The sequence below is a fragment of the Danio rerio genome, chromosome 7 (assembly GCF_049306965.1).
Source record: "Danio rerio strain Tuebingen ecotype United States chromosome 7, GRCz12tu, whole genome shotgun sequence".
NCBI classification, from domain to species: Eukaryota; Metazoa; Chordata; class Actinopteri; order Cypriniformes; family Danionidae; genus Danio; species Danio rerio.
The window spans coordinates 29,798,379-29,814,625 of NC_133182.1; the positions used below are offsets into that span (position 1 = coordinate 29,798,379).

At 36.8% G+C, this 16,247-nt stretch overlaps 1 protein-coding gene across 1 annotated transcript; it reads left to right on the forward strand.

The window, feature by feature from the left end:
* The first annotated feature begins 1,630 nt into the window (after positions 1–1,630).
* On the forward strand, positions 1,631–8,770 carry LOC137496078 (serine/threonine-protein kinase pim-2-like). The gene is made up of 9 exons (XM_068222443.2): positions 1,631–4,017; positions 4,159–4,311; positions 4,525–4,716; positions 4,882–4,973; positions 5,179–5,229; positions 5,372–5,750; positions 5,851–6,027; positions 6,163–6,251; positions 6,334–8,770. The coding sequence occupies exons 1-9, from the start codon at positions 3,699–3,701 to the stop codon at positions 6,406–6,408; spliced, it is 1,527 nt and encodes a 508-aa protein (XP_068078544.2). The 5' UTR covers positions 1,631–3,698; the 3' UTR covers positions 6,409–8,770.
* The last annotated feature ends 7,477 nt before the right edge of the window (positions 8,771–16,247 follow it).

Genomic DNA, 16,247 nt, shown 5'->3' on the forward strand with positions numbered 1-16,247 from the left:
TCAAATGGAAAAACATCAAGATTTGAAATCAAGAGGAGCATACAGTACGTCAAGGTTGTCCTATATTTCACCCTTTCTTTTCTTACTGTTAACACAAACTATGGCCCTGCATATCAAAAGAGATAGATTTTGAGGTAATAGAATTTTAGAGACAGAAGTAAAAGGTTCTCAGTTAACTGACAACACTGACATTTTTCTAAATAATGAAATTAAAATTAAAACTGCTATTGATTGCCTCAATCTTTTTTCATCTGCATCTGGTTTATGTTTAAATATTTAAAAATGTGTGGTGTTCTCTCTGAAAATATGCAATGATACTAATATATATGGTATTCCAGTAAAAAAAAAATTGTAAAGATCAAAAAGAGAGAAGTAATCTGAATTTTACACCAATTATTAAGAAAACAAAACAAACATTAAACTTATGGTTAATGAGAGATTTGTCAATTAAAAGAAAAACATTATTAGCAAAAACAAGTTTCGTCACGTTTAGTATAAACTGTTAAAGTCAGAATTATTAGCCCCCATGAATGAATTATTAGCCCCGCTGTTTATTTTTATTGTATAACTATGGTTTATTCTGTAAACTATTGAAAAATATAGCCTAAAGGGGCTGATAATTTTGACCTTAAAATGCTTTTTTTAATAAAACAAAATAATGATATTATATTGATGATACAGTTATTCAAAAGTAATAGAAAACTTTTAATTATTGTGAATTTATTTCAATTACAAGATCCCCATAACTGCTAAAGAATTTGCAATAGTATTTGATGCAATTTCTAGTGGACTTGTTCAGCTCTTATTCTGTAATTTATTCACTGAATCAAATCTTTTACTTAGTAATCAGTTAAGTATCAATGGTGTGAAAATTATAGACAATAAATTGAATAACTGTTACATCAAAAGGTTTTGCAGAACTACATTGTTGCCTAAATGCAAACCTTTTTAAAATTCCTTATTTGAGCAAATTGAGTGGAAAAAAAGTTTAAAACTTACCTAGTAAATACAGTCTCACCAATAAAGTTAAAGAAGTGACATATAAACTAATACATCTAATTTATCCAATGAAACAAGTTGTTACAATTTTTTTTGAGACTTTTTTTAAATGCACATATACCCGAATGTTTTGGTTTGATGTTGAATATTTTGTGTCTAAACTTACAAAATTAAAAATTCAGTTTTCTTGTAAATATATATATTTTTTTATATGCAATAATAATAATAACAAAACTTTGGAGCAAAATTTGTTTATTAATTTAATGATAATATATACAAAGTACCATGTACACAAACAAAAATGGTCCAATGATAGGCCTGATATTGATTTGTTTAAAAAAACTATTTTCAGCATTATATTGAAACCCTAAAAGTCATAAAAACATAAAAAAGCTTCAAGGATGTGTGCAATTATGGATTCATTTTCTTATGAAAATTTTTTTGTGGTTTATATATACCTGTAATTTATTTTGTTTGTTTTTTTATTCTCTACTGCAGTGGTCTGCAAACTTGTTCCTGGAGGGCCGGTGTCCTGCAGATGTTAGCTTCAACCCTAATCAAACACACCTGAACAAGCTAATCAAGGTCTTAGGTACACTTGAAACATCCAGGCAGGTGTTTTGAGGCAAGTGGGAGCTAAACCCTGCAGGGACACCGGCACCCCAGGACCGAGATTGGTGACCCCTGCTCTACTGATTTGTTCCTTTGATGTGAAAAAATATAAGTATTGTATTCCTCATTTTTGTATGCTATTGTTCTTGTTATGCAATAAAAAAGGCTGAAAAACACTAGCTGTTCATAGCCTATTGGCCACATAATGGATGCAATTGTCTGGTGTTCAGCTCAAGCAATGTGAGCATCCTAACCATTAATTTATTCATAAAAATATAATGTTGAAACATCTGTTTGTGTTATAAGATGTAATTCTTCTAATACGTTATTTTTCAGTGGCACAATGTTTTTATTTTTTGTTCTGATCCTCTAGATAGAATAACCTTTAAAGGGATAGTTCACACATAAATTATAATTTACACTCTATTTACTCACCCTCAAGTGGTTTCAAACATTGACAAGTTTCTTTTTTCTATTGAACACTACAGACTATTTTGAAGAAAGATGAAAACCTATAGGGTGGCACGGTGGCTCAGTGGTTAGCACTGTTGCCTCACAGCAAGAAGGTTGTTGGTTCGAGTCCCGGCTGAGCCAGTTGGCATTTCTGTGTGGTGTTTGCATGCTCTCCCCGTGTTCGCGTGGGTTCGCGTGGGTTTCCTCTGGGTACCAAGGACGTGTGCTCTAGGTGAATTGGATGAACTAAATAGACCTTGGTGTATGTGAGTGTGTGAGAATGAGTGTGTATGGGTGTTTCTCAGTACAGCGTTGCACCTGGAAGGGCATTCGCAGTGTAAAACATATACTGTAATAGTTGGCTCATTCTGCTGTGGTGACCCCTGATAAATAAAAAAAACTAAGCCAAAGGAATGAATAAATGAAAACCTGTGCACATGGACTTCCATAGCAAAAAAAACATGGAATTAAGGGTTACAAGTTTCCTGCTTTCTTCAAAATATCCTCCTTTCTGCTCAACAGAAGAAGTCAAACAGGTCTGCAGCTAGTAAAGGGTGAATACATTATGACAGGATTTTTGGTTTTGGGTATAAACGCTGCTTAAATACAGCAGAATTTTTAACTTAAACTGCTGTAGAGTGTAGTTTCAAGCCTAGTTAATCATATGAAACATGAAATTCAAGGTCACTTGATAACTAAAAAAAAATGACACACTCAAATCCATAGTGTTTTGAGATGAAATCATATATTCGAGTGAATATATATGAGAGAGAGTGTGCTCTGTGGACTTGGTGTGTGTTTTCGGTAGAGTTTGAAAAAATGGGCTATATGCAATCATGGTCTTATAAAAGAAAACATTCAGAAATTGATTTAAAAATTGATGCCCAAAAAGTGCTTAGTGCTGGACAAAGCCAGAAAGTGTGAAAAAGAGTGGCTGGAGATTGTTGACACCCGTTACAAGTTAGATCAAAACCAGGCCGAGCTTCATAATTTAAACAAACATTTTGAAATATATTTTATTTAATTAAAATTGTTTCCTGAAAAACACACGTCCTCTAACCTATAAGGAAAAAGAAAGGAAAATACTAGTAGATTCACATTATTATGTTTTTAAATCCCATCCACACATCTTTACTCTAATTCATTTCTGACTTTAATTCTTTATATATTAAATATACATACAAAAAGAAAAGAAACTCTTCAAGAAGACTACTCCCACTGAGATCATGAAGTAATGTGGACTATCAGTTCTGTTCAGATACCATGATATTTGCCGCCCTCAAGTGGTTGAGAAAGAGAATTCAACCAATAAGAAAGTATTAGCGATGCAGCATTATACTGCAGAAGTACGGAATTAAATATTTATATAAGTGTTTGAACAAGTATTAACACAAGTAGATTTACATTTATAATATGATTTAATATTTATTTTAGCTTTATTTTAGGCATTACTATAATAATTGTCAGGTATTATGTATGCAATATGTAATTCAGCAAATTTTAAAACAAAACAAATCGATCTCAAGGACATTCTATTTGATGTCATAATTAGAACTTCAAAGTGGAATGTTAAGGCTTGACGGTAATTTAGTTTTAGTGGGTAGTTTGGAGTGAGACAGTGCGTTTGTTTTATCATGGGTCAGCGAATTTCTTGTCTGAATATAGCGACAGAGTCTGAGTGTGTGTACAGTTTACATCCTAGTACACCACTTCAGTTAAATAATGACACGCCTCGTCAAGAAAACCATCAGCTTGATGAGAGCCGTGTTGTTCCTTGTGAGGAAGATGGAGTAGGGAGTTTGGTAAAGGAGAAAAAGAAAGTGAAGAAAAAATCGAGTTTTTGGAGAAAGCTGTTCCGCTTTTCACGTCCAAGAACTGGAACGAGTGAAAAGGTGGAGCAGGTGGACAGTGAGAGGGTGAAGCCAGTCACCGAAGCAGAACCTTCTACTGATGGTAAATCCCTTTATTTTTTCTGTGACTGGAAATTTTTTTTTTATAAAAATGATCACTTTAAAAATGATAGCTTTAAAATATTGTCTCTGCAAATGTATTTGTAAAAAGATTGAAACGTTGTATGTATGTTCCCCTCTTTAGATCAAACCTCAGTAGGAAACATCTCAAGAATTGTTGAGCATCATGACTACCAGCAAGCTCCTAACAGCCTTGAGGTTCCTTCCTCCATCATTGACCTGCAAATACAGGAACAGTGTGAGAATGTGGAGCAGGAGGAAGAAACGTCTACTGATGGTAAATCTCTTCATATTTTGTTTGTACTGAACTTAATCATTAAAGAAGATCATCATAGCTTTAAACATTTGCAGAGTTCAAATGTTCAGATGTGCAGATGTTTGTGTATCTGAACTCTTCAGTTTTGTCTTTGTAAATACTATAAATGTATTATTTGTAGCAGTATTGAAATGTTTGTGTGTTTATATATAATTGTTAAATTTTTCTCTTTAGATCCAACTTCAGTGGAGACCATATCTTCTGTAGAGAGTTATGGTCCTCAGAACACTCCCAACAGTAGTTTTGAGATTCCTCTCTTCACTGTTGACGAGCAAATCCAGGAGTTTCCAGATGATCTGTCAGAGGAAGAAACTGTGTGTCCTCTGGCAGAAAACCCAAGCCAAGACATGGTCTTGATTATTGGGAGTAAGTTCATATTAATTATGGCTGCTTGATGCTTTCACTTTTTGAAAGGATTAGATGTTTCTGCATTATGTATTAGTGACGTAATGGTGTATAAAGTGGTAATAAAGTTTTAATCTTACATTGTAGAATATGAATCTGTCTCTAAAACTAATTATATTTGAACAGGCATGTGCTGGACCTACAACATGGGTGAGCTACTGGGAGAAGGAGGATTTGGTGCCGTATATGCTGGTGTCCGTGCCCATGATGGTCTTCCGGTAAATTTACATATATTTTTGCATGATCAACCTAACAAACTATATTTATGTGTTATGCTTTGTCGTTTGTAACACAATTAGAGTGCTTGATAAATGGTCAACTTCACCAAACATGCTACAAATTCATGACTAGAATTTCAACAAGGATTAAAGAATGGCCTGAAGAAATCCAGTGCTAACTGTTAAATTCTGTTTTGTTGATCAGGTGGCAATCAAGTTTGCCAAAAAAATGGAGGGCATGGAATATCTCTACGTTGTAAGTAGACTCATCTCCTCTAACTCTGTTTTTATTTTCAACAGTGTTAATCATAGACAGCAAACTATCTCTCAATAAACAAATTATAAACATGTTGTGCAAACCACCTTAATTTAACCATCCTAAAAACTCTTTCCACTAGCCTGGCCTTCCAGAACTTGTACCACTTGAAATCGGCCTCACACTTATGGCAAACAAGGGTCCCAGCTCACCCAACATAATCGATCTGCTGGATTGGCAGGACTTTCCAGACCATTATATAATGGTCCTGCAGCGTCCTTCACCATGCCTGAGTGTGTTCAAGCTTTTGGAGAGCTGTGGCAACATCTTTGAAGAAAGGTTTGCTCGGTATGTGATGCGCCAGGTTATCGAGGCAGCTGAGACCTGCTGCCGGCGAGGAGTATTCCACAGAGATATCAAGTTGGAGAACTTGATCATCAACACACACACCATGGATGTCACACTGATTGACTTCGGCTGTGGGAACCTGTTCCATGAAACAGAGTACCACACTTTTAGTGGTATGTACAGTATTAAAACTTTAGTGTCATGACACACAAGCTGCTGAATACAGTAAAAACAAACTGTTGTAACTCAGACATGCAAATCTCTTTCCTCCAGGCACAGAGATGTACTGCCCTCCGGAATTTTTCGAAACGGGCAAATACTTGGCACGGCCAGCAACTGTGTATTCGCTTGGAGTGCTGCTATACACTATGGTGTGCGGATATATGCCAGACTACACAGATCGGGAAAAGATGCAGCACTGGCTCTGGTATCTGCCGTCTTTGTCTTGTGGTAAGAACTTGAAAAAATTGTTACAATCATACAAAAAAGTGTCTGACAAAGCCACTTGGCTCAGCTGTTCAAAATGCCATCAGGAGATGTAAAGGATGTTTAAAGTAATAGTAAAACATTAATCCTGTCTTTCAGAATGCAGTCATCTCATAAATGCCTGTCTGCATCCCGATCCCAGCGAGAGGATACCACTGGAGCAGATTCTTCTCCACGACTGGTTTACGGTACCTATGATCTACAAAAACTTTTCAAAATGTCAGTTTTTTGGGGGACAATAAACCTGATTTTGTTTTTGTTTTGCTTTAGATCTCACCATCAGACATGGAGGATGAGCGCCCGGTCCTGGTCACGCAGGAAGAGCTGATTAGCCAGGCATGCTAACACCAGTGGCCTCACCACCTCTCCAGTCCTTTGCTTCTTGCTAATGTCTGGTGTCAGAGCTTGCGGCAGCAATATTTGCATCTTGCGGTGTTGCTGCCTAAAATGTATTGTTGAATTGAAATAAAATTGTGTCAATTGAACAGTTGTGTTTGTCATGTTTTTGTCCATTTATTTGCTGAATTAGAATTGGAGTTTGCATTAAGCCTAGTAAGACCATGATTAATAACTAGTACAGGTGTAGGAGCCATACATTGTATTTTGGCTATTGGCCACAAGGTGTCAGTAGAAGACTTTGTAACTGTGGCTTCACTGCATGGAGTAGGACAGTGTTGGTAGGAAGCACAGTTTTTGACCGTCTCGTCTAAAACCAGTGTACTTGAGAGACCTGTGACAACTTTGTCTGTTGTATGACAGCATGGAAATATAATGGACTGGTAAAGACTGTTAAATTTTACACCTACACAGAATTGATTAATACAATGTTTATAGTTTTGCTTTAATGGCTCTCTTTATGAACATTGTTGAATTGTTATGTCTACATGCCATGTACAATTAGGGGCCGGGGTGTAAGAGCCATTATGTTTGTTGAAATGCTGTTTTTGACCACTGGGTGGAGTGTGGGTTTGGAGGAGTATAAAGGTAGACAAAGACTTAGAACAGCAGGGGCCTGTTTCAGAAAGGAGGTTAAGTGAAAACTCAGAGTATTTTAACCCTGAAATGAGAGAAACTCTGGGTTTTCCGTTTCAAAATGGCAGGTTTGTTAAACTCAAGAAATCAGGGTAAGTCAAGCCTGTTTCTGAAAGAAAGGTAACTTTAACTCAGAGTCAGTTACTGTGGTAATTTACTCTGTGAATCTAACCTGGTCCAGAGCAGGTTTTATTCTCTAAACTCTGAGTTTCTGTCGGTCTCCTCCCCTTTTTTAAAGATGAAGCATATTTCTCGCATTAGCCTTACGTCTCCACACCTATTTTAGAGCTCATTTTGGAGATGCCCGTAAAAACGATTGATGGAAACGTCATGATTCACATAACTTTTGAAAATAGGCATAATAAAACATGTGCATAACTGAATAGGTTAAACTTTTATTTGATAAGATGCACATAAACTACGAAGTGCACTTAACCAATTACAGTATGTACATTAAAAAAAGGTTTGTTAGAGATGATGATGAAAATGTGTGTGAATGGACAAACCAGCAGACTGAGCACACTGCAGAACATCTTAAATGTTGTTTAAGTCATTCTAAAATGCCTTAACTGTTTCAGTATTAATGTATATTATTAATTACCTCCGAGCGTCTGGAGCGTGTCAAGATCTCCGCGTCTGGCTTCAAACGCCCCCACGTGTTCATTGTGTGTCAGCATTGTCTTCTGAGGCACAAGTACATTAATTAAATAAAAAATCATATGACGCAGCTTCTTCTACCGCAGTAAATTCTGTTTTTACTGTTGATATTTGGTGCAAGTTAATCAGGAAGTGACGATTGTGTTCTCTTCGACTCTTTGGATAAAAACTCTGCTTTATTTTTAGGCGTTATTCCAGTTTTGCACAAATTTATGTAATAGCTTATTTGATGGAAACACAGCTATTGCCTACATTTTTGTCACACACAGAACAAATCACATACGAGGCTTGTCCTTTTTTTCATAAACAATTAGCTTAACCTTCGACATGCACTGTTACTAGATTAATGGGATTAGTATTCTGTCTAAAAATATTTTATTACTGCTTACCTTCTTAATGTTATATCAACCTCACTTGATCAATAAAAAGGCAGAGACACAACAAGTGCACTGTTAAATCTATTAAAACTGATAAAAGTGTATAAAAGTTTAGAAAAAAAGTATAAACGTCACACTTTACATTACTTATTTTATTATACTTAAATGTTTAAATACTTAAAATTAAAAATTACGCATTAACTTGAGCAGCTGTTTTCCCACGCTAACTGTCTCTGTTTCACTGATCGTTGCTTCTTTTTAAATATATACACTCATATTTGCTATAACTTTGCATGTGCAGATCAAGTTCAGCCGGAGAAAGAAATGCTGATCTCTTTTTTTAAAGATGTTGCCATGGTCACTCGTAATATCTGCGCTCTATTGATAATGCCTTTTTATAATCATGGTGTGCGCGCTTAACTCTGAGTTGGTCTACTCAAAGTTGATTGACCCAGCTCAGATCAGCTATTCTGAAACCAAAAACTCGGTAAATCAACTTAGAGTTCAAGTTTAAACTCAGAGTTGTTTGAACCTCCTTACTAAAACAGGCCCCAGGTGTGTAATTCAGACATCCCAAGTCTCCCGGAAGTTGCGGGAGTATCCCTGAAATGCAAGACACTCCTGGATGCCCACAAATGAATGATAATCTCCCAAAAATATTTGCTCATATTTGCAGAAAGACCCTATTATTTATGTATGTCAATCAGGATTTATGAAAGGGCGACACATTTCCAGTAATATAAGGCTCATTTTAGATTTGATTGATTACAATGAATTAATTTTGGATTATAGTTTTATTTTATTTGTTGCATTTGATACAATTGATCATAGTTTTATGTTTAAGACTCTTATTTTTTTTGGCTTTGAAGATTATTTTATAAAGGCTTTATTTAAACTAAATTAAATTATCAAATGGAAAAACATCAAGATCAAGAGGAGCATACTGTTACGACTGGGGGGAGTGACACTCACAACAGAAGGTAAGATCCAATATGCAGGTTTATTCAATGTCAGGGAAGCAGTGGTCATCAGGTGCAAACGGGTATATAAAGACAGTCCAGAATCGTAGTCGATATAAACAGGCAACAGGTCAAAAGGCAGGCGGCTAAACTAGAGAACAAGGTTGACAAGGCTTAGGTCTAACATGGAGAAAACAAGACAGGGAAACGCGTTGTAATGTCACAAGGATGCAAACAAGACTCGGCCCCCTGGAAGCGTGAATGAGTGGCTTATGAATGGAGTGATATCAGTCTGTGACAAGGTTCAGCTGGTGATTGCAATCAGGATAGATGAATGAGTAGGCGTGCGTGTCTGGGAGCAGTGCATGTATGAATGTGTAGTCCTAGGGAATGCGGAAAATGTAGTCCTGAGAGTTCGTGTGAGAACCAGCGATCTCTGGAAAGCGATCGCTGGTTGTGTGACACATACAGTACGTCAAGGTTGTCCTATATTTCACCCTTTCTTTTCTTACTGGTAACACAAACTATGGCCCTGCATATCAAAAGAGATAGATTTTGAGGTAATAGAATTTTAGAGACAGAAGTAAAAGGTTCTCAGTTAACTGACAACACTTACATTTTTCTAAATAATGAAATTAAAATTAAAACTGCTATTGATTGCCTCAATCTTTTTTCATCTGCATCTGGTTTATGTTTAAATATTAAAAAATGTGTGGTGTTCTCTCTGAAAATATGCAATGATACTAATATATATGGTATTCCAGTAAAGGAGATGGTAAAATATTTGGGTCAAAAAAATTTGTAAAGATCAAAAAGAGAGAAGTAAACTGAATTTTACACCAATTATTAAGAAAACAAAACAAACATTAAACTTATGGTTAATGAGAGATTTGTCAATTAAAAGAAGAACATTATTAGCAAAAACAGAAGTTTCGTCACGTTTAGTATAAACTGTTAAAGTCAGAATTATTAGCCCCGCTGTTTATTTTTATTGTACAACTATGGTTTATTCTGTAAACTATTGAAAAATATAGCCTAAAGGGGCTAATAATTTTGACCTTAAAATGCTTTTTTTAATAAACAAAATAATGATATTATATTGATGATACAGTTATTCAAAAATAATAGACAACTTTTAATTATTGTGAATTTATTTCAATTACAAGATCCCCATAACTGCTAAAGAATTTGCAATAGTATTTGATGCAATTTCTAGTGGACTTGTTCAGCTCTTATTCGGTAATTTATTCACTGAATCAAATCTTTTACTTAGTAATCAGTTAAGTATCAATGGTGTGAAAATTATAGACAATAAATTGAATAACTGTTACATTAAAAGGTTTTGCAGAACTACATTGTTGCCTAAATGCAAATCTTTTTAAAATTCCTTATTTGAGCAAATTAAGTGGAATTTTTTTTTAAAAACTTACCTAGTAAATACTGTCTCACCAATAAAGTTAAAGAAGTGACATATAAACTAATACATCTAATTTATCCAATGAAACAAGTTGTTACAATTTTTGAGACATCTATGTGCACATTTTGTGAATTGATTTATTTTGTTTGTTTTTTATTCTCTACTGCAGTGGTCTGCAAACTTGTTCCTGGAGGGCCGGTGTCCTGCAGATGTTAGCTCCAACCCTAATCAAACACACCTGAACAAGCTAATCAAGGTCTTAGGTACACTTGAAACATCCAGGCAGGTGTTTTGAGGCAAGTGGGAGCTAAACCCTGCAGGGACACCGGCACCCCAGGACCGAGATTGGTGACCCCTGCTCTACTGATTTGTTCCTTTGATGTGAAAAAAATATAAGTATTGTATTCCTCATTTTTGTATGCTATTGTTCTTGTTATGCAATAAAAAAGGCTGAAAAACACTAGCTGTCTACACTAGCTGAAACACTTTTTCATTGGCTGAAAAACACTAGCTGTTCATAGCCTATTGGCCACATAATGGATGCAATTGTCTGGTGTTCAGCTCAAGCAATGTGAGCATCCTAACCATTAATTTATTCATAAAAATATAATGTTCAAACATCTGTCTGTGTAATAAGATGTAATTCTTTCTTATACGTTATTTTTCAGCGGCACAATGTTGTTATTTTTTGTTCTAATCCTCTAGATCAAGGGTGTCAAACTCAATTCCTGGAGGGCCGAAGCCCTGCACAGTTTAGTTCCAACCCTGCTCCAACACACTTACCTGTAGGTTTCAAACAAGCCTGAAGGACTCAATTAATTTGATCAGGTGTGTTTAATTAGTGTTGGAACTAAACTGTGCAGAGCTGCGGCCCTTTTGGAACTGAGTTTGACACCTGTGCTCTAGATAGAATAACCTTAAAAGCGATAGTTCACACATAAATTACAATTTACTAGGGCTGTAACGATACGCGATATGAAATCGAAATCGCGAAACTCAGATCTACGATCCTGTGTCGCGGTGTGATAAGGGAGAATCGCGACACACCTCGTGTATACCTTTCCAATAACGTCACGCGTGCCTGCAAAAGTTGAGGTAGTTGAAGAAGAACGTGAGGAAACCCTTTTTTCGTTCGACATTTCGAGCACTGCTCCGTTTAAGCCCTCGCAATAAGCGTTTAGCCGCGGGAGAGCTCGCACGGAGCTCTTAGTAAGGGACCTTCTGAATGTGTCAGGAATATCAAAAACAAAACCAACTTAACCCCTCTTGACAACAGACAATGGCAGAAACATTGCCAATGCTGTCAAAGCAGCCGGATTTTCACCGCTACCATGCTTTGCTCACACTGGTAATGTGGCTGCGCAGATGGGCGTTTACCAGATGCCCCGACTCCGCAGAGTAAGGAAAGTTGTCACGTTTTTTCACTGCAATGTTGACATGATGGTGTTTCTGAAGAATTTTCAACTCCCTTAAATCAAACGTGTTTGGTATTCTTGAGAGAAATAAGTTGTTTATTTGTTTAATGTTTCCTTGACTTGTGGTTTGCAGCACAGGCACTTTTCTGTAACCGTGCTGTGCGCTTTCTGTTTGAACCTTTGGGAGTGCTGACTGACAGGTGCGCGATGCGTGAGGTCAGGAAACACGACGAAGCTTTCAGTTAAGATGAACACAGTTTCACTGAATAATTTTATTTAGATTATTCTGCTCAAAACGTTTCTACAGTTATACTTTATTTAGAGATAAAGGTATATGGCTCTGCATATAATCACTCTATCTTGCTGGTGTTTATAGCCGTTACGCTTTACTTCAGGACGCATTAATGCCGCTCTGAAGGTCTAATCGCTGTTTTAAGTTATCCAGAGCTGTATGAATGTACAAATCTTGAATATTACAATAGTCATAAATATTACAATTGTAACAACACAGACAGCAACACTTTTGCACAATCGATACCCAGCTAATTCAGTCGTTTCATAAGAGGACCGCGCTTCTTCTTTTTTCTTTGTCAACATAAAGGCAGTGAGATGCGCCTTATTTTTGGCCCCTTGTTCAACTGCAAGGTATACTTAATTTGCGGGACGATAACGGAATACCCGTGCCTACAGACACATTTGCCAATAAATGCATATTTTCCGTAAAACGGGCAGTTTGAGGAAGTCAGCTATTTTTATTTGACGGAAGAAAAAACATGATTGGAAAAAAACAGCCTGCCGGTTATGAAAAAGAATCAGTCAGTATTTTCGTTTTGTAATATAAATTAATTATTGAAGTGAAAATAATTTAGGGCAGTCCTATTTATTTTATTCATTTTATTTAGATTATTCTGCTCTTCTGTGCTAAACACTGCAGGTGCGTGACAATGCTCTGTTGTTCTGTTCTGTTTTTAATATGCTGGCATATAAAAATAAATCAGTATTTTAAAATGCAATATTTAATGTTTTCAGACAAAAAATAGACACGTCAATTTGTTTAATATAAAATTAATAGTAATCTGACCAGTTAACCGTTATTAAATGATTAATGAGCGGCGGTTGTCGGTTAGAAAAATTAACGAAATGAGCATCCCTAGCTATTTAATTTACTTTTTCTATGTAAGAGAACTTAATTGAAAAATAATTTTCAACATGCTTGAACCATCTACACAATGGAGTTTAGTTCTGTTTGGTTTTTCGACAGTATTTTGTTACAAAGAAAACAGAAGTGATATAGCTTTGGCTATTTATTTATTTATTTTATACATGGCTATTTATATTGTTAATAATTTGCATAGTTAATATTGTTCTTTGATGTTCAGTTTATATAAATTTTTTAAATGTCATTTAATAAAAAAAGTTTTACAAATCTTTTTTTCCCAACCCCCAAAAAATAAAAAAATAAAAAATCATGATACGAATCGAATCGTGGGTCAAAAATTGTGATACGAACCGAATCGTGGGTTTGGTGTATCGTTACAGCCCTACCTGTCATGTACTATAATTGCATCTGTGTCTTTAAGACGGGAAACAGGTGGCATGATGGGAAGTTTTGTAATGTTACGGAGTTTATACACACAAGAGAAGTAAAGAGTGGTGGTAAAATGTTAACCTGCGTGTGGCTGATTTAATTCAGAAGTATGTGTGACCTTTAAATGAACATTTGATGATAAGAAGCACATACATAACATTGGCGACGAGGATGCAGCCGGGATATGGTGAGCACACATGTGATGGAAAAGTAAGGTATTTCTGCATTTGAGTGCTACAAAGATCCTGCGACTTTTGGGCCAAGATGGACAAGATGGCTAACATCATTTGAACTTTATGCAGATGGAAAAGGACTTATTATAGAAGAAGGTGTCAACGACGCAGAGCACTTCTTTTGCATCATGCGGGACCTGATGTCCAAGATATTTTCTCCACACTGCCAAATACGGGAAATGGCGATAACTTTAATCCGGCAGTTGCAGCCTTAAATGCATACTTTGTGCCACGAGTAAATACTACATACGCACGGCAGTCCTTTTATAAACTTTCTCAAAACTCCAGCGAGACTGTTCAGCAGTTTACAACACGTCTTAGACAAGCGGCGAGAGACTGTGCATTTGCAGATGACCTGAATAATCAGCTTCAGGATGCCATCGTAGGCAGAGGCTCATCAACATATGTGCAGCGTAAATTGTTGGAGGGAGGACCGAATCTCAATCTTGATCGCGCGTTGGAAGTTGCTGATCTCTGTGAACGAATTGAGGAACAGATGTCTGCGTCATCAGTGAGTGATGCATCAAAATCTGATAACACTACAGAAACTGTGAATCGAGTCTGGAAAAAAGGAGGAAATATACAAAGGGAAAACACCAAGCAGAAAGCAGTAAGTTGAATAACCAGTGTTATAGATGTGGAAACACAGATCTTTTTGGAAAAGATTTAAAATGTCCTGCTCGAGGTCAAATATGCCATAAGTGCAGGGGACGAGATCATTTTTCAAAAATGTGCAAAACCAAAACTGTAAAACAGAGAGTTAATCAAGTGGAGGGACAGACTGAATATGCATTTGTCATTCAAAATGATGGCAAGGATACAGATAGACTGAATGTCTGCTTGGGAAATGTTCATCTGAGGATGCTGGTAGACTCAGGTGCTTCCAGCAATATTATAGATGAGAAAACATGGGAGTAACTGAAACCAGAGAGAATTAAATGTCATTCGTACATCCCAGATACAAAGAAAAATTTGTTCTCTTACTCATCTGATCAGCCTTTGCCGGTAAAGGGAGCATTTAAATGTGATGTAACAATAGGCAGTCGGATGGTACATGCTGAGTTTATTGTTATAGAAAGGACTGGTGAACCTCTGCTAGGGAGAGATACAGCCATGGAGTACTCAAAATTGGGACAGATATTGCAGCGGTAACAGACCTTAAACAATCACTCCAGTCCCAATACCTAGAAGTGTTTCAGGGAGTTGGTAAGCTGAAAACTAAGCAAATCTGTCTGTACATAGATCAAACAGTCCAGCCAGTAGCCCAACCCTTAAGAAGAATACCATTTAATCTGAGAGGTCCTGTGGAGGATAAAATAAAAGAACTCTTAGAGATGGACATTATAGAAGAAGTGAATGGACCCCCCCATGGGTTAATCCTGTTGCAATTGTGCCAAAAGCTAATTCTGAAATCAGACTTTGTCTTGACATGCGGCAGGCCAATCGAGCAATCATCAGAGAACGATACCCTATTCCTACAGTAGATGAACTTCTACAAAGTATGAATGGATCAATGGTTTTCAGCAAATTGGATCTGAAATGGGGTTACCATCAGTTAGAGCTGACACCAGAATCTCGCCAGATCACAACTTTTGCAGTTTATAATGGAGTGTACAGATATAAGCGTCTCATTTTTGGAGTATCATCTGCAAGTGAGCAATATCAACATGAGATAGCTGCTGCACTTACTGGAATAGAGGGAGTTGAAAACATCTCTGATGATATAATTGTGCATGCTCTGGACCAAAAAACAAAGCCAACGCCTACATGCCGTCTTGAAGCGCATAAGAGAATGCGGACTGACTTTAAATCCGGAAAAATGTCAGTTTTGCATAGATCGCTTAAACTTCATGGGAATCCTGCTGACACAGAAAGGGATTGGGCCCACTGAAGAAAGAGTCAGGGCTGTAGTGGAAGCCCGAGAACCACAAAACGTCTCTAAAATTAGAAGTTTTCTCGGACTTGTCAGTTACAGTAGCAGATTTATTCCACAATTTGCAACACTGGCGGAGCCATTAAGACATCTTACCAGAAAGGAAACAGAATTTGTCTTTGGACATGAACAGAAAAGGGCATTTAATGCTCTAAAGGAGGAACTTGCAAAAGCAGGGACTTTGGCATACTTTGACAAAGACGCACCAACCCAGGTTATAGCTGATGCGAGCCCTGTAGGGGTGGGGGCAGTACTAACACAGTGTCAAAAGGGTCAAATGGTGCCAGTGTGCTACATCAGCAGAAGTTTATCAGATTGTGAGAGATGGTACTCCCAGCCAGAGAGGGAGGCCCTCGCTCTTGTATGGGCTTGTGAAAGGCTTCACCCGTATATCTATGGGAGACAGTTTGACTTGCTCACAGACCATAAACCGTTAGAGTCAATATATGGTCCACGTTCTAAGCCATGTGCCCGCATAGAGCGGTGCGTTTACGTCTCCAACCATATGACTTTAAGATTGTCTATGTTTCAGGAAGAGAAAATATTGGGGAGCACAGCAATGAGAGAAAAACC

Coding starts and splice junctions, on each gene's coding strand:
- LOC137496078 (XM_068222443.2), top strand. CDS start 3,699: ATGGGTCAGCGAATTTCTTGTCTGAATATAGCGACAGAGTCTGAGTGT. Junction 4,974..5,178: donor GTGCCCATGATGGTCTTCCG/GTAAATTTACAT, acceptor TTTGTTGATCAG/GTGGCAATCAAGTTTGCCAA. Junction 5,751..5,850: donor AGAGTACCACACTTTTAGTG/GTATGTACAGTA, acceptor TCTTTCCTCCAG/GCACAGAGATGTACTGCCCT.